General features: G+C 47.2%; 2 protein-coding genes across 13 annotated transcripts in view; one reads left to right on the top strand and one right to left on the bottom strand.

Annotated features, from left to right (window-relative positions):
• The window catches only part of RYR1 (ryanodine receptor 1), a 139,542-nt gene extending 127,045 nt beyond the window's left edge, over positions 1 to 12,497 (top strand). For 11 of the 12 annotated variants that reach the window (XM_070949359.1, XM_070949358.1, XM_070949353.1 and 8 more), the window contains 12 exons: positions 777 to 863; positions 1,842 to 2,239; positions 3,201 to 3,243; positions 4,615 to 4,745; positions 5,313 to 5,373; positions 6,681 to 6,827; positions 6,938 to 7,072; positions 7,189 to 7,345; positions 7,527 to 7,591; positions 9,378 to 9,478; positions 10,061 to 10,112; positions 11,199 to 12,497. In XM_070949359.1, the coding sequence (XP_070805460.1) occupies positions 777 to 863; positions 1,842 to 2,239; positions 3,201 to 3,243; positions 4,615 to 4,745; positions 5,313 to 5,373; positions 6,681 to 6,827; positions 6,938 to 7,072; positions 7,189 to 7,345; positions 7,527 to 7,591; positions 9,378 to 9,478; positions 10,061 to 10,112; positions 11,199 to 11,294 (1,473 nt within the window). In that variant the 3' untranslated portion in view covers positions 11,295 to 12,497. The remainder of the gene's footprint in view (positions 1 to 776; positions 864 to 1,841; positions 2,240 to 3,200; positions 3,244 to 4,614; positions 4,746 to 5,312; positions 5,374 to 6,680; positions 6,828 to 6,937; positions 7,073 to 7,188; positions 7,346 to 7,526; positions 7,592 to 9,377; positions 9,479 to 10,060; positions 10,113 to 11,198) is intronic. The other variant, XM_070949360.1, reaches the window with a different exon arrangement.
• A 577-nt stretch (positions 12,498 to 13,074) lies between these two features.
• MAP4K1 (mitogen-activated protein kinase kinase kinase kinase 1) overlaps positions 13,075 to 17,107 on the bottom strand; it is a 30,472-nt gene continuing 26,439 nt past the window's right edge. The window contains exons 27-32 of the mRNA XM_070949361.1: positions 15,544 to 15,718; positions 14,905 to 14,973; positions 14,730 to 14,813; positions 13,991 to 14,061; positions 13,694 to 13,749; positions 13,075 to 13,422 (exon numbers count right to left, since the gene is read on the bottom strand). Coding sequence (XP_070805462.1) covers positions 13,353 to 13,422; positions 13,694 to 13,749; positions 13,991 to 14,061; positions 14,730 to 14,813; positions 14,905 to 14,973; positions 15,544 to 15,718 — 525 coding nt within the window. The 3' untranslated portion in view covers positions 13,075 to 13,352. The remainder of the gene's footprint in view (positions 13,423 to 13,693; positions 13,750 to 13,990; positions 14,062 to 14,729; positions 14,814 to 14,904; positions 14,974 to 15,543; positions 15,719 to 17,107) is intronic.

Below are 17,107 nucleotides of genomic sequence, written 5' to 3'. Positions count from 1 at the left end.
TCCGAGACCGCCTGCTGCTACCGACGACCTCCCATCGACCCGTGCGCTCCCACAGAGAGGGCCTCCTCAGGGTGCCATCAGCCAAACAATGTAGGCTGGTGGCCCCCAGGGGGAGGGCCTTCTCTGTGGGGGCTCCCACCCTCTGGAATCAGTTGCCCCCGGAGATAAGAAGAATCCAGGACCTCAATGCCTTCCGTCATTCCCTGAAAACCCATCTTTTTCAGCAAGCCGGGTTGGCTTAAGAAGAAATTTTTAAATTCTTTTAATTAGTCTGTGATTCTTAACTTTCGGGCCAAAATTTATATATATTTTTAAATGTTTTAATATTTGTATTCTATGTTTTTTTATCTTGGCTGTACACCGCCCTGAGTCCTCAGGGGAGAAGGGCGGTATATAAATTGGAAATTAAATTAAATTAAATTAAATTAAATTAAGTCCTCCCAATTTTGAGCAGGAACATCTCGGTGACCTTCCTGGGACACCTGGCAGCGGTGGGTTTCACATATTCTTACCACTGGTTCGTCGCGTGCGCGCACCTTCCGCACATGCACCAGGCCTCAAAAACATGGCTAAATAGAACGGCATTACGTCCGGGCAGGTGGGCAGCAGTCGCCGCTACCAGTTCGCCTGAACCAGTTTGAACCGGCTGAATACCACCTCTGGCACTTGGGTACCATAATACTTGGACATGGAAAGAGTTTGATCGTGACACGTTTCCTTTTCTGAAGCGGAGTGACCGTCGCGTTACGCTTACCCTTATCTTCTCATCCTTTCAGAATTACCTGTCCAGGAATTTCTACAACCTGCGCTTCCTTGCCCTCTTCCTGGCCTTTGCCATCAACTTCATCTTGCTTTTCTATAAGGTACAAGATTTGCGGATTGTTGGGAGTTGTTGTCCCTTGGGAGTAGAAGAGACGCAGGAACCCTGTTATCGGGGCTTCCCGAGTAGTTTGGGAAGAAGGTGAGATGGTCCAAAGTAAGCCAAGAATTTAATCCATGTCCAACCATGGCAGCTTCTAAGACTTGTGGACTTCAACTCCCAGAATTCCTCAGCCGTGGACCTCTGGGAATTGAAGTCCACGGGTCTTAAAGTGTCCATGATTGGATGCCTCTGGTCTAGTCATTTCTAGCAGAGCATCTGGGAGCCAGAAGAACTTGGTAGTGGAATCTATTAAGAGAGGGGTATTAAACTGGATTTCTTCGAGGGCTGGATCAGCATTGTAGTTCTCCTCCACTATGGGACAGACAGTTCCTCCATCTATGGTACAGACACCTCCTGCAGCATCCTGCCGGCCAAAACGGGGCGTGGAGCCCCACCCCCCGCACCCCTTTTTCAGCCTGGGAGGCCTCCTGCAATACCCTGCTGGCCAAAATGGGGCACGGGTTGAGGACGGGTGCCTCCTCCAGCACCCTGCCAGCCAAAATGGGGCATGGGGGCCCATGTGAGGCCCCCTCAAGGCCTCCTCTGCACCCTGTTTTCAGCCTGGACGGCCTCTTGCAACACCCTCCTAGCCAAAACGGGGCACCGGGATTGGGGTGTGTCGCACAGCTGGTCCTTCGCTATTTTCAGGCTGGCCCCTCGGGCCAGATTTAAGCATCCCGCAAGATGGATCCTGCCCATAGGCCTTGAGTTTGACACCCTTGTATTAAGACGTTGGGATAGAGAAAGGCATAGACATCAGCCTGGGATATAGGTGGTCATAATACCTTAAAGCAGAAGACCAAAGTTAGAGAAGAGCCAGGATTGTAGGCCTGGACTTTAGCTTTTCCTCCTTTAGACTCTCATTTTTGTTTCATTTATCTTGAGTCTCTTCATCCTGTTACAATTTCAATTTCCTAAGGTGTCGGACACGCCACCTGGTGAGGAAGAGTTTGAGGGCTCTGGTCTTGAAGGCGATCTGGATGCAGGATCTGGGGCAGGCTCCGGCTTCGGTGGAGATGACAACGGCGGCAACGGGGACGGCAACGGGGACGAGGACGAGGAAGACAGCGTGGTCTACTTCTTCCTAGAGGAGAGCACGGGCTACATGCAGCCAGCCTTACAATTCCTGTCCATCGTTCACACCCTGGTGGCGTTCCTCTGCATCATCGGCTACAACTGCCTCAAGGTGCCCTTGGTCATCTTCAAGCGTGAGAAGGAGCTGGCCCGTACGTTGGAGTTTAGCGGGCTGTATATCACGGAGCAACCGGAGGATGACGACATCAAAGGACAGTGGGATCGCCTGGTGCTCAACGCTCCGTGAGTGAAGGAAGGGGGAACGGGTTATGGGGGGCCTCAGAACTGTCCCTACCTCTCCAAGCTATGGCAGCCCCAGTCAGTTCCGAGCCCCTGATGTAATCGAGCTAAAATTGCAAATGGCGGAAGTATGTCAGGCACAAAGAATCAGGAGCACACGTTAAGCTCCAGTGAAGCTGATTTATTACTCATACCTATACACAAGAGTCTAGACTACTAACAGTCAGCACTAAATTGGCACTAGCTAAGAGTTAACGCAGAGGTGAAATGCTACCGGTTTGGGCCGGTTCGCCTGAACCGGTAGTTAAAAAATGCTTTCAAAAGTAAAACAAAGGTTCCAACAATCAGCTGTGCCATGCGATCGTCGGAACTTTTTTTTTACTTTTTTAAAACATTTTTTACGATCTATTCGCCCGAACTGGTAGTAAAAAAAATGCCCACCCAGTCACATGACCCCCACTAAGCCACGCCCACCAAGCCACGCCCACAGAACCGGTAGGAAAAAATGTTGCATTTCACCACTGAGTTAACGGAAATCGAGAGGAGTTGGGCAGACCATTTATGAGAACGTAATGACTCCAAGCTAATTGCTGTCTTGACTCTACCTCCACGCTCTGTATGTCCTCCTACTAAGAGTTCTTTATTGGCCGATTTGGTCTTAGTTGCGTATGGCCGGATGGTGTGCTTTTTCTGGGTCTACGGCCAAGGGCAGGCATCTATGGCCCTTTTACGATCTTTGGACTTCAACTCCCAGAATTCCTGAGCCAGCCTGGCTTTTGTGGCTAAGGCGGGATCTGAACTCATGGCAAAATAAGTTTGCAAAAGGAGGGAGAGGCTAGAATGGACTTTGCAGGGGGATTAAAAGGGAACGGAAGGTCTTTATGGATGTGGGACGGGGGGGGGGGGAATTATATTCCTGACGGCTTTTTAAAAATTGCTTCCCATTTTTTTCTGTCTGTGGCAGGTCGTTCCCGAGCAATTACTGGGATAAGTTCATCAAAAGAAAGGTAAGCTTGCCTACAGGCCCTTGGGTGGAGAAACGAGTCTGGGGTAGTGATGGAATTCAATTTTTTAAAAAAAGTTTTTTTTTTCCAAACATACAAATTACATCTTTTCAGAACAGAGCTTTGATCCGGTCATCTATTTGTTCAATTTTTTGTCATCTTTAACAAAATTTTATCTATTCTATTTTACCGTTACAGTTATTTCTTAATCTTAAATCACATATTCAACTAATACCATCTTAAAAAAAAAAATTAAGACATATTTACTTAATCAAAAAGTTACCCTTCTATTAACCCACTTTAAATCTTAATTCAATTAATAACTCATAATACATTTCCATACAGTTGAAACATATTTATATTTCATAATGCTCATTAAACCTTTATTCCATAATTACTTTATCAAATTTAAATCTTATCTTTAATCTTAAAAATATAGCAATTTAACATTTAAACATAGTTCTTAATTCAAATAATGCTATTTAATGCAGTTTCCCAGTTATCCCAAATTCTATCTATTAAACCATACCAATTAAGTAATTTTTTTAAAAAAATCATAATCATATATTGTTCCAATTTTCTTTTCTTTTTTTACTTAAGAATTCTTTTTTTTTTTTACTACCGGTTCTGTGGGTGGGGCTTGGTTGGCGTAGCAGGCGAAGGATACTGCAAAATCCCCATTCCCTTCCCACTCCAGAGGAAGGATACTGCAAAATCCCCATTCCCTCCCTACTCCTGCGGGAAGGATATTGCAAAATCTCCATTCCCACCCCATTCTGGGGCCAGCCAGAGGTGGTATTCGTCAGTTCTCCAGACTGCTCAAAATTTCCACTCCCGGTTTTTTAGAATCTGTCAGAACCTGCTGGATCTCACCCCTGGTCTGGGGTCATCCGGAGGAGGTAGGGTGGGCAGAGATAATCTGATTGGTGCTAAAAGAATTTCTCTCTACAGGTAGTCCTCAACTTACGGCTATTTTTTTAATGACCAGTTATGCTGGTACTGAAAGAGTGTCTCATGACTGGTCCTCGCATTTATGTCCATTGCAGCATCCCTGGGGTCACATGATCAAAATTCAGGCGATTGGCAACTGGCGTGTATTTATGATCTTCATAGGGTCCCAGGGTCACATGATCACAATTTTTGATCTTCCCAGGGGCTTCTGGCAGGCAAAGTTAATTGGGGAAGCCAGATTCGCTTAACAACCCTGTGATTTGTTTAACGACCAGAGGTCATGCGCTTGGGAATGACTCAGTTGATGATCGCTTCACTTTGCTAGGATGGTTCCGATCCCAGTTATGGTCCTAAGTTGAGGACTAGCTGCATGGCTGCCATTTTAAAATATGCGTAATTGTTGCTTCTTCCTTTCTTTTCCAGGTTCTGGATAAATACGGCGACATCTACGGTCGAGAAAGGATCGCAGAACTTTTGGGCATCGATTTGGCCAGCCTGGAAATCTCAGCCCAAAATGAAAAGAAATCCGAGCCGGACACGTCGTTCTTGAGTTGGTGAGAAAGAAAATAGGAGGGCAAAGATAGATATGGGGCAGCAGTGCGGTGGCCTAGAGGTGGAGCTCTTGCCTGACAATCAGGAGGTTGTGAGTTCGATCCTAGGTAGAGGCAGATGTAGAGTCTCCTGCTTGGGCAGGGGGTTGGACTAGATGACCAGCAAGGTCCCTTCCGACTCTATTCATCTGTTATCTCTTAGGTAATGCTTATATTGGCATCGTCACCCTTGACAGGTAGATGACAAAGGGAGCATTTTAAATTGTAATTCAAGGGAATTCATATTTCCTTAGTATCTATAACACGTTTTCTCACATTACCGTAGTGTACAGGTAGTTTTTAACTTACGACCACAATTGAACCCCAAATTTCTGTTGTTAAGTAAGACATTTGCTTAAGTGAGTTTTGCCTCATTTTGCAACCTTTCGTGGCACAATTGTTAAGGGAATCACTGCCATTGCTAAGTTAGTAACCCGATCATAAACCGCTTAGAGTGGGCTGTAAAACACTGTGAAGCGGTATATAAGTCTAAGTGCTATTGCGATTTCTCCCTCTCTCTCTCTCTCTCAGGGTTAGTTCCATTGACATTAAGTACAAGATTTGGAAACTTGGCGTCGTCTTCACAGATAACGTAAGTAAGAAGATGTAGCCTCAGGGCAGAGAAATTCACTATTGAAATATCTACAGTTAGTGGCCAAAATGGTGGAAACCTTTTGGGAAAAGTGTATTTTTGAGGTTTGATGGCTAATAACACCACTTCTTTTTTTTTCGAGTTTCAAGATAATCCTATTCCACTGCTGGAATGGCCTGGGAATAGCCCAGACCTTCACCCAATTGAAAATCTATGGAGCCGACTAAAGAAACTTGTTAGTCAGAAGCAACCCAGCAATAAAACCCAGTTAATAGAAGCCATCATCCAGTCAATCTTGGTTTCACATTATAACAGCTGCAGAACTAAAAGATTTGGTTCACTCCATGGGAAGACGTTGTAAGGCCGTCATTCATGCTAAAGGTTACCCAACTAAGAATTAACTGACACGGTGATCATTTTTGCATATCTCGTTTTTCCTATGGCGATCATTTTTGTATATCTCATTTTTTCAACGTGTTTCACTTTTCTTCTTTATACTGTAACTGCTATTCTAATAACAAATCCTTCATAAAAGTTGTTGCATTACATTCTTGATTAAATTATCTTTCCATTGATAATATAATTTTATGGTACTACTCCAAAAAAAAAAAAAAGTGGTGTTATTAGCTAGTTTTAGAAAATACACTTTTCCCAAAAGGTTTCCACAATTTTGGCCACTCCTGTATACTGACACTCCTTTCACCCTGGAGAAATTCTGTCCCGTGGCTCCTAAGGGTCAGCACCAACTCAACAACACATGACCCCAGGACAACGCAACTATCATAAATATCCTATATTTATATTTATAATAAATATTCAGTTGCCAAGCATCTAAATTTTTAACCCGTGACCATAAGGATGCTGCAATGGTCGTAAGGGTGAAAAACGGCCATAAGTCCCTTATTTCAGGGCTGTTGTAACTTGGAACAGTCACTAAACGAACTGTCGTATGTTGAGGACAACCTGTAGTCTGGAGGGGCTTTTTCCCAGAGGGCAAAGAGGCAGCGGAGTTTGGCATGCCTGGGAGGGAGGAAGAGGGCTAAGACAGTCCCTCCTTAGCAGTTCACAGAATGCATCTCAAGTTATGCGGACAGTTGCTTTAGTCTGGCAAGATTCTGTCTGTAAGCGAAGAAACAAGGAAACTAAGAAGCAATTTCTCTTTTGGTTCTTAACTTCATTGTTGTTAGTCTAAAGTTTAATGCCGGAAGATATTAGTGATACTTTCCTCTTCCTACTATCAAGACCTCAAGGACATCGTTTATTTGCTCTCCATCCAGTTGTTCTTCTTTCTCTCCCTCTCACTTCAGTCCTTCCTGTATCTCTTCTGGTACATGGTGATGTCCGTGCTTGGCCATTACAACAACTTCTTCTTCGCTTGCCATCTTCTGGACATTGCCATGGGTGTCAAGACCTTACGGACCATCCTGTCCTCTGTCACACACAATGGCAAACAGGTCAGTTGGGATGAGGGAGAGGAATCCTCTGCTCCATAGGCACCAAGAGAAAGCTCTTCTTTCCTGCTACTCAACTGACCATCTCCTGCACCTGTGTCCTCTTTCCCCAGCTGATGATGACCGTGGGGTTGCTGGCAGTAGTTGTCTACCTTTACACCGTGGTGGCCTTCAACTTCTTCCGCAAGTTCTACAACAAGAGCGAAGACGAGGACGAGCCGGATATGAAATGTGATGATATGATGACGGTGAGGGGCAATGAGACTTCCTAGACTTGATGTTCTCCTGGACATCTGGAGGCTCCGGGGTTGGACAGGATGAGTTCTGCCCTGAGTGTGGATGCTTTGTACTCTCCTCCCAACAGTGTTACCTCTTCCACATGTATGTTGGCGTGAGAGCCGGAGGCGGCATCGGGGATGAGATTGAAGATCCAGCCGGAGATGAATATGAGCTCTACCGCGTGATCTTTGATATCACCTTCTTTTTCTTTGTCATTGTCATCTTGTTGGCCATCATCCAAGGTGAGATGGGTGGGCCTGCACCCCTTCATGAGTCTCTGCTGTATCACTGTGTCTCTCGTCTACTTCCTTAATTCTAACCTGTTGTTGAGGCCTGTCGGCTGCCAGCCCCTCCAGCAGCCAACTCAGAGTCGGGTTTTCTCTTTTCTCTTTGACTTCTGGACTTCTTTCTCCGTTTCCCCAGGTTTGATTATCGATGCCTTTGGGGAGTTGAGAGACCAGCAGGAGCAAGTGAAGGAGGACATGGAGGTATGCTGAATCACCCCTCTGTCGTTTTTAGCGGAATAACAGGATAAGAGAGTTGGAAGGGACCTTGGAGGTCTTCTGGTCCAACCCAGTGGTGGGATTCAGCCGGTTTGGGCCAGTTCAGGTGAACCGGTAGTTCAATTGCTGGTTGGCACTGCCCTGCCCCACCCCGCCCCTTCCCGCGCACCCCATTTTGGCTCCCAGGTAAGCGCCGGGAGGCCTCATAGGCCCAAAACAGTGCGTGGGAGGGTGCGGCGCAGCCCCCGCGCAGCCCATTTTTGCTCCCAGGGGGGTGCAGGAGGCCGAGTGCTGCCTGTCACACACCCCTGGCCACGCCCACCATGGCCACGCCCACCCATCCAGTCATCCACTTCGTGTATTTCACTGTGCCCTCAAAACCTTGTTGTTCCGCCAGGCTGGGCTATCAAGGTAAAGATTTTAATTGAGTTTTTAAAAATGGGATTTTAAATTTGGGGTTTTAAATTGAGCCTATCATTTAATAATTTTAATTATTTTTAAATTTTGTCTGTCTTTGTGCTTTTAATCAGGCTGTACACCGCCCTGAGTCGTTCGGGAGAAAGGCGGTATAGAAATAAAATAAATAAATAAATAAATAAATAAATTAGGGCAGAGAACCGGTTGTTAAATTATTTTGAATCCCACCACTCGTCCAACCCCCTGATCTTCAAGCAGGAAACCCTACAACATTCCAGACAGATGGGTTGTCCGACCTCTTCTTAAAAACCTCTCCTTCAAAGCCTCCAGAAGATGTGGAAGCACCCACATCTTCTGGAGGTTTTTCTTCCAGGCTTCGTTCCAAGAGAAATGTGGTTCGCCTCTTTGTTTTGGGCGTGAGGATATCTTTCATTGGTGGCATAATGGAATCGCCAATGGATTCATCGGTAGAAAGTCAGTCTATGAACAGGAAAATAAATGCTGTACAGGCAATTTTTTTTTTTAAATTTATTTTTATATGCCGCCCTTCTCCGGAGACTCAGGGCAGCTTACAATGCGTTAAGCAATAGCCTTCATCCTTTTGTATATTTATACAAAGTCAGCCTATTGCCCCCACAAACCGGGTCCTCATTTTACCCACCTTAGAAAGGATGGAAGGCTGAGTCGACCTTGAGCCTGGTGAGGATTGAACTCGCAGTAATTGCAGGCAGTTGGATGTTAAATGATGCCTTAGTAGGAGGCATTAGCCTCCTACGCCACTCAGGCTCAACTGACCCCACAGTTGGGACCAGAATTTCCATTTCTAAGGAAAGTGGGTGTTAACCAGGGGTGGGACTGCTGGGGGTTCGCAGGGGTTCGGGAGAACCTCTAGCTAAGTTTCTGTGCAGTTCAGAGAACTCCCAAATCCCACTCCTGGCTGGCCCTGCCTACCCCCCCCCCCCAGGAGTCCCCACGCGGTCCGTTTTGGATGCAGGTAAGTGCAGGGCATGCACAGAGGTTCTAGGAGGGTGAAAAACGGGCCTACTAGAAGTTTGGGAAGGCCAGAAACAGGCCCATTTCCGGCCTCCAGAGGGCCTCTGGAGCCTGGGGAGGCCGTTTTCGCCCTCCTAGAGGCTCGAGGAAAGCCTCCAGAGCCTGGGGAGGGAAAAAACACCCCCCCACCGTGATTCAGGAACCCAATTATGCCACGCCCACCATGGCCACACCCACCCAGCAACCGGGCAGAGAACCCCTTGCTAAAACTTTTGAAGCCCACCTCAGGTGTTAACAATCGCATCTGATTTTATGACTGTTTGGCCCTTTTTCTTCACTCTCCTTTGTTGTCCTCAAACAGACCAAATGTTTCATCTGCGGGCTTGGCAGTGACTATTTTGACACGACGCCCCACGGCTTTGAGACCCACACGTTAGAGGAGCACAACCTGGCAAATTACATGTAAGCAAAGGACACGGGAGGGTGGGGGGAGGAGAAGGCGACAGCCAGGGTTTCCGAAGATTTCCGAAAGCAGAAAACCATTCATTCAAAGACACCGAGAAGCAGATCCTTACTAAGCGAGTAGGGCCCAAAGTCAGCCTTTAGAAGTAGTCCAGACCTGGAAACCAATGTTATTAATGCTAATACGACTTTTATTATAAGGTTATGTAGCCAAATCTTGCAAGTCAGTTCTGAGACACTTTCTCAAATTACACGTCTGCTTTGGACTCAGATTTCTCTTATCTGACCCTTGTCTTGTTTGCTGGGTTTTCTTCCTCTGCCTCACAGGTTATTCTCACAGTCCATTGGAGAGCTGCAAGTTAAATTGCAGGAAGGGTGATAAGAGGAGAGACTTCCTCTTCCCCATCCCTTTTAATTTCTCCACTTCCCAAGAGGCAGTATTTCCCATCGCCTCGAAAGTGTTCCTCTGGGCACAACCCACGTTTCTCTAAATCCGAAGATAACGCTGCAAATGCTTGGCAAGATTCCTTTTCTCGCAAAGGTTTCCACATCTTTCCTTTCCACCTTTCTTCCCCCTTGTAGGTTCTTCCTGATGTATCTCATCAATAAGGATGAAACGGAGCACACTGGCCAGGTGAGAGGGGGCTTGAGAACAGGAGGGGAGAGAAGTTAAAACTCAATATTTTGTATTCATTTTTCTTCTTCTCAAATTATTTCTTTTAATAATATTTTTCCTTTCCCCCCCTCTTTTTTTCCTTTTCCTTTTCTTCACATTATTTGAGGAACAATAACAAATAACAGTGATGCTAATAGTAACGATATTTAGAGGTTTATAGAGCTTTTCTTGAAATATGATGTCACAAACCATACATTTCATTCAATCGTTCCTTCATTAAATAAGGAATTTTGAATGTTGGGACCATTGGAAATCGTTTGCTTGTTTACGAATATGTTATTCTGCATCCCTTATTGCCTTTTTCCACCTTTTTTCTCTATTTAGTCTGTGAATGTTTTTTAAAAATGACATTATTACGGGTAGTCCTCTACTTACGACGACAACTGAGACAGAATTTCCATTGCTAAGCAAAACGGTGGTGAAGGGAATCCCACCTTTTTCTTTACGACCTTATTTGCCAAGGCTGTTATACAAATCACTGCAGTCGTTAAGCAAATCATGCCATCATTAAGCAAATCCAGCTTCCCCCATTGACTTGGCTTGTGGGGAAGCCAGCTGGGAAGGTTGCAAAGGCGATTACGCGACCCCACGACGCTGCAGCCATTGTACATACCAGTTTCCCAGCACCCGAATTTTGATCACGTGACCCCAGAGGAAAGCTGTGATGGTCGTAAGTGCGAGGACCTGATCTTAAGTCCCTTGTCAACTCACAAAGTGTCTCTGGCCTGCTCTCAAGTTGCCATTGGCAAGGGGGATGGGAAAACAGCGAAGTAGCACAGCAGCCAAAAATAAAAGCACATTTCAGACATATCTCTCTCAAGGCTGTCTCCCAAGGTTACCCACAACAGCCGGAGGGGAGTGATCTCTACAACCCGCAAATCCCAGTGATTCGCTAGGTCTAGCAAATTTTTTCAGCGCTGTTGTAGCTTTGAAAGGCCGCTCAACAAAACGGTTGTAAACTGAGGACTCCCTGAAGTTGATTTTTTTTAAAAAGGGACGCTGCTTTCCTTTATTAATGGGGCTCCTGTGTTCTCCCTTTTGCAGGAATCCTATGTCTGGAAAATGTACCAAGAGCGCTGTTGGGATTTTTTCCCGGCTGGAGACTGCTTCCGGAAACAGTATGAAGACCTGCTCGGCTAGAGCGCCCCCTGGGCTAAGCAGGGGGCAAGGCAGCTGCCCTGGGTCCATCTCCCTTGCCCCCTTCCTTCGGCCCTAGAGAAAGGGGGGGTTCAGCAGCAAAGCAGAGTGGGACAGCCTGGCTGAGTGTCTTTTGTTTCAAGCTTGGGGAGAGATGCCTCGTTCCCTCCGTCTGCCCTCAAGTCATCCCCACTATGTCTTCTGCCTCTTGCTGCCAAGCCCCCTCCCCTCGGTGGAAGAGGTGGGTATTTCTGTCCCCACCCACCCCCGAGAAATGCCCTGCCAGCCTCCCACTCGGCCAGTAACACTTCCCAACTCTTTCTGGTCCCTTGGTGGCGGTGGGGTCCGTGCAATAGGCTTCCTTTTCAGGTTAAAGCCCCCTCCAGTTTCAAGTGCCTTTTATTGGCCCTCACCCCCCCAAGAGAGGGGAGGGTCCTCCATACAGGGAAAAACTACTCTTCTGGACCCATTGGGGGAACGGAACGGGACAATTCGCCTTGGCCGACTCGCCCCGAGACAACTCACCGCGGGACAATTTAACCATTCAGTTTTCATTATTTAAAATGATTTTTTTTTTAAAAAAAAAATATTTTAATGTTTGTCCTTCCCACTTCGTTCTGTCCCTCCTTTTGTAGCCTTTCTTTAACGATCCTGCCCCACCGTTTCTTTGATATTCATGGAACTCTTGTCCCGCGGCGAGTTGTCCCGCAGCCAAATTGGCGGTGGCGAGTTGGTACGGGGAAAAGTTGGGGCGAATGTGCTCCTGATTTCCGTCGGCCAGCGTAGCTGAGTGCCAAAGAAATGTTGAGGGTCCCCAAGAAAAGGAATGCAGCCCCCTCCGTCCCTCTGTTCCTCCCCTCCGTGACTTGAATAACCTTCACACCTAGTCCTCCCTCCCTCTTATTTGTGAAGCTTATACTTAGGGTGGTGAGGGGGTCTTCTCTTGCCCCATCTGTACTTAAGAAGGTGCCAGAAATCCCACCCAGTAGAGCCAGATATGTGTGTGTGTGTGTGTATTGGGGCTAGGGGAGGCAAGGGGCCCTCCGGAGATCCACAGCCCCTTGAGCTCCTGTACAGAATAGACCCCTTTGCCATCCCCGATTTAATGGTCGTCCCCACTGGATGTTTGAAGCCAGCTCTGTTGAGAGGATGCCCGCCCCTCAAGTCCAGCTTGGATCTCTGCCAATAAAACCATAGACTGCTGCAGCCCTCTTGAGTCGACATCCTCCTTCTGCAGAACCAACAAATTGCAACGCTGTTTTTCTTTTCTTTTCTTTTCTTTTCTTTTCTTTTTTCCATGTTGCTGTTCATGCTGCATTTTCTTACGAGTCCGTTTTCGGCTCGCCGTGCGTTTTATTGGTTATCCGTCCGCTGCAAATGGGCACAGACGCCAGCTTGGCATATCACATGACATCCAAGCCATCCTGGCTTGGATGAATGGAGGCACCCCCCATGTGTAAGGGGTGTGTGAGCAGAGAACCTTGACCGAGAAGAGATTTAACAGAATAAGAGAGTTGGTAGGGACCTTGGAGGTCTTCTAGTCCAACCCTCTGTTTAAGCAGGAGATCCAATGCCATTTCAGACAAATGTCCGTCCAATCTCTTCTTGAAAGCCTCCAATGATGGGGCGACCACAACTTCCTGGAGGTAACCCCTATTCAGGCAGGATCTGGCCATACACAACTTAGCCTCATCCTAGACACTGCTCTTGGGTGCATTAACATATACATACGTGCACACTGAGACACATCTTTCAGAGGAGAAGGTACACATGGGAAACGAAAAACTGAACATACTGTTTACTGAGGTTGAATGGTATGTAAGGAGAAGGTATGTAAAATCAGGGCATGTAAAATCCTTGGTGCTTCGGGGTGAAGCTACTGTAAGAGTTGGGCTGGACAATTTCTCACTGCCAGCCCTGTCTTGCCAGCTTCCTGGACAGTCCCAAAGCATCTGATAGCTGGAGTCCCCTTCCCCATCACTTGTTCTTCTTTGAGGAATCAGTTCTAGAGGGTGGGAGCTGATCAGTCTGAGCAACCTGCGGGTTGAGGTTGAACCATCGTCATTCTGGCACGTAGAGATTGCTGGTGGAATTCGGGTTATTCACTGGTCGCGTCTCTAACACGATGGTGCTGGCAAGGAAGGAGAAAAGACAGGAATTAAGTGGGCACCCTGGAGGAGGATGTTCTGTGGTTGCGGGGTGGCCATGCTAACTGAGAAGGTTGGGGACAATGGAGACCACAGGATGAAGAAGGTTGTCTCAAAAAGCCAAAGAAAAGGAGTTCCTCTTATTCAGTACAGGACCCACACAAGGAAATTGGGAGAAGTTCTGAAGGCCACAAAGGGGTGGAGCAAGTTGCATGGGTGGGAGAAGCACAGAGATGAGGTTGAAGGTCTTCAAACCTGGAGGCTCCCAGTAGGCGGAAGGTCCACCGTTGATCCTGCAGCTTCTGTGCTACCTGAGAAGAAACATCAGATTAAGATGAAGGATTATGGTTGCCTCTTAAGTGAACCTCTTGCTAAGAATCGTTGGACTTCTACCCACAGGAACGAGATAAATGAGATGCTCTCATTGTTGGAGAATACTGTAGAATACCATGAAGTTCTTGGTATCTTGGGTTCTTCTCCCACCACTCATCTTTGCCATAAAATCTCAAGAGGACTGATCATACCATGTTGAAAACACAACTGCTCCTTTACCTGCCCTGATCCAAGCGGTCGTGTCTGCACACCATGGCGCCAAAATGCATGCACGCAGTTCTGCACCAGTGCTGGAGACAGAAGAAGTGAAGAAGTTCAGGTCCTGCCACCGTGACTTACTCTCCATTTCATAAAAGATGTTCAGACATTGGACATGCCTCCCCGCGAAGCGGAATGGGAAGTGAATCCTTCAAAAGTGGTCTAGCATCCCTCAAAATACAGGGTGACTCAACCTCAACGTAAAGCAAGACCATCTTTGAGAAGCACCCAGCCTGGCAGGGAGGAGGAATCAAGCATAGAGATAGCCTGGAGTCATTGTGCAACCACAAAATTGCTAACTGACCCTCCCGAAGTTCCTTGGAGCCTTATCTATTTGTTCCCAAGAGGAAGGAGACTGCCAGCGTGGGGAGATTCCTGTATTATAGGCAGAACATAATAAAAGTAATTAAGTTGAGCTCTGCATATCTGGGTCTGGTTGTTGGAACCTGACACATCTCTCAATACTACTGACAGACAAGCCAGCAAACTCACCACAAGCACCATCACAACAACCAGAGAATCACAGGCAGCATTTGGTAGAGAAGACAGATAGATTAGATCTCTTTCTCCATCAAGATCAGAGCTGCTCTGGAGATGTCAACCTGTCCTTCCTCTAAGACCGGAAAGGAGCATCAGACGATGGAGAGGAGGCAACTGGAAGAGGAGGAAGTACTGAACAGGATGGAGAAAAGGAACTCACCGACTGACTCCACCGCTACGTCGAAGGTGAGTTTCGGTGGGGATCCAAGCAGTGTCCCTCGGTGGCTGACAAACTGGATGCACCCTGGAAAACAAACCAAAAACGCATTGGCCCCAACAGGAACGGTCCCTTCTCGCAGTCCTGACCGACCAAGGGCCACCTGGCTTCTACTTACCATCCATCAGAACCATCACCATCTTGTTGTCCAACTGAGTCACCTGGACGAAGCCACAGCAGGAAGGTTCTGTGGACAAACAAATGCATTGTTCAGAACTACAGCTAAGTATTCATTTAAAGCCTGCTTTTGATCCTTAAAAGAGTTCCTTCCGGAAGATCTTCAACATAGTGGAGAAGGTGGCCTTTTGGTCTAGACCAGTGATGGCAAACCTTTTCGGCACCGAGTGTCCAAACCGGAACGTGTACGTGCGCATCAGAGCCCTGGAAACTTGGAGATCAGCTGGTTGGTGCGTAGCACCTGGTCTTTTGGTTTGCTGATCAGCCAGTCAGCTGATCTTCGCACATGCCAGAGCGCCGGAAACCTGAAGACCAGGTGGCCAGGGCGCGCGCCCACAGAGAGGGCACACATGCCATAGGTTCACCATCACGGATCTTCTAGACAAGGAATGAGGTGGTATGACCTTTCTACTGAAGTTCTACCTTATTATTGTCCATCATAAAGACTGTGCCACAGCAGACATGCAGATGCAGCCCTCAAATGTCAAATGAACCACCGAATGACTTAGAACCCATCCTGGGATTCAGCTAGTACTTGAGGGGGAAAAAATTAATCAGAATCTGCTTCCAGGATACTCACCGCTTTTGTCGCTGATAAACCATGAGGTTAAAGAGTTGAGGTTAATGACTTGGAATTGCACAGCCTGTCCTGGGGGGCCCTTGCTTACACCAATGCAGACCACCGGATATTCCTCATCGGGGTTTATCAGCATCTCGAAGATGGGCAGCGAGGAAGGCAGGGGGAAATCAAAGTACTATCCAAGGAGAAGAAGAGAAGGGTTTCCTGAATTGGGGTTGATGCCCTCAAAAGTGCCATCTCTGCCATGGGGAGTACCCCGTACTAATAGCCACCTGTCAACTTTTCAAAGTAGACCAGACTCAGAAACCAAAGTCAGGCAGATTAATACAGAGAAGTCCTCAACAGAAGAACTTATACAATTCTGGACGAATGGCTGTCCAGTCTCTTCTTAAAAACCTCCAGTGATGGAGCGCCCACAACTTCTGGAGGCAAGTCGTTCCACTGGTTAATTGTTCTCACTGTTAGCAAATTCCTCCTTCGTTCTCAGTTGGAACTCTCCTGTTCTGTCCCCGTCCCACACACACACCCCCACAGACGGCCCGGAGTTAATAAGCCACACGACAAAATCTTTGAAGATAAAGCTGGCAGCAACCCAGTGGCTAGCTGCCAATTCAGACTTTACTCACACAAAACAAAGATTAGACTGCAAGCATTCCGATAAAGCAGGCAAAGTTTCAACAATACAAGGATTAGTCCAAATGCAGTCCGACAAGGCAGGCAGAAGTCCAGTAACGCAGAGATCATGGATTATTTCTAGTTTTTGCTGGTCACAAACTGAACCGGCCACCACACCCACATTTATACCCTGTGGGGTGTGGTCCAGTGACTCAGCTAATCTCTGGCATGCCTTCCCCTCTGCTGCACACGCTTCTCCCTGCGCCGTTGCCGAGGATCCAGCCAGCACTTATCTACTTTGTTGCTGTCCACCTGTGGCTGCGGGGACGTGCTTGGCTCTGGGCCTATCTCTTGGCCTTCGGTGTCCTCCGGAGGCATTGCCAGAGAGGAGGGTCCTGGAGAGGGAGGCCTTGCCAACTCCTCTCCCTCACTCTCAGAGTCTGCATCTGTTGATAGCCCAGGCTCAGGCAACGGAACCACAACACCTTCATCAGTTTCCACCTGTTGCTTCTTGTCCTGCCCTCAAGTGCTTTGGAGAATTGGTTGATCCTCTCATCTCTGTGACAGTCCCTCAAATATTGGAAGACAGCCATCACATCACCCCTAGTCCTCTTCTCTTCCTTAAACCAGACATGCCCAGTTCCTGCAACCGTTCTTCATATGTTTTAGCCTCCAGTCCCCTAATCGTCGTTACTGCTCTTCTTTGCACTCTTTCTACAAATCTCAACATGTGTTTTTTTGGTACTATGGTCACCAAAACTGTACATGGTATTCCAAATGTGGTGTCACCAGTGCAAAAGAGAGCATGCTTTCAATTATTGGCTAGAACAGTGTTGGCGAACCTTTTTAGCACTGAGTGCGCGCGCATGCAGAGCAGCCCTAGAAACTGAAAGAGCAGCTCCCCAGCACGCACATGTGGGAGCACTGGAAACCAGAAACATAGCTTCCC

The sequence above is a fragment of the Pituophis catenifer genome, unplaced genomic scaffold (assembly GCF_029215685.1).
Source record: "Pituophis catenifer annectens isolate HBS135680 unplaced genomic scaffold, rPitCat1.0.hap2 SCAF_9, whole genome shotgun sequence".
NCBI classification, from domain to species: Eukaryota; Metazoa; Chordata; class Lepidosauria; order Squamata; family Colubridae; genus Pituophis; species Pituophis catenifer.
Note: the sequence above shows the minus strand (reverse complement) of the source record. Positions and strands in the feature narration are given on the sequence as shown.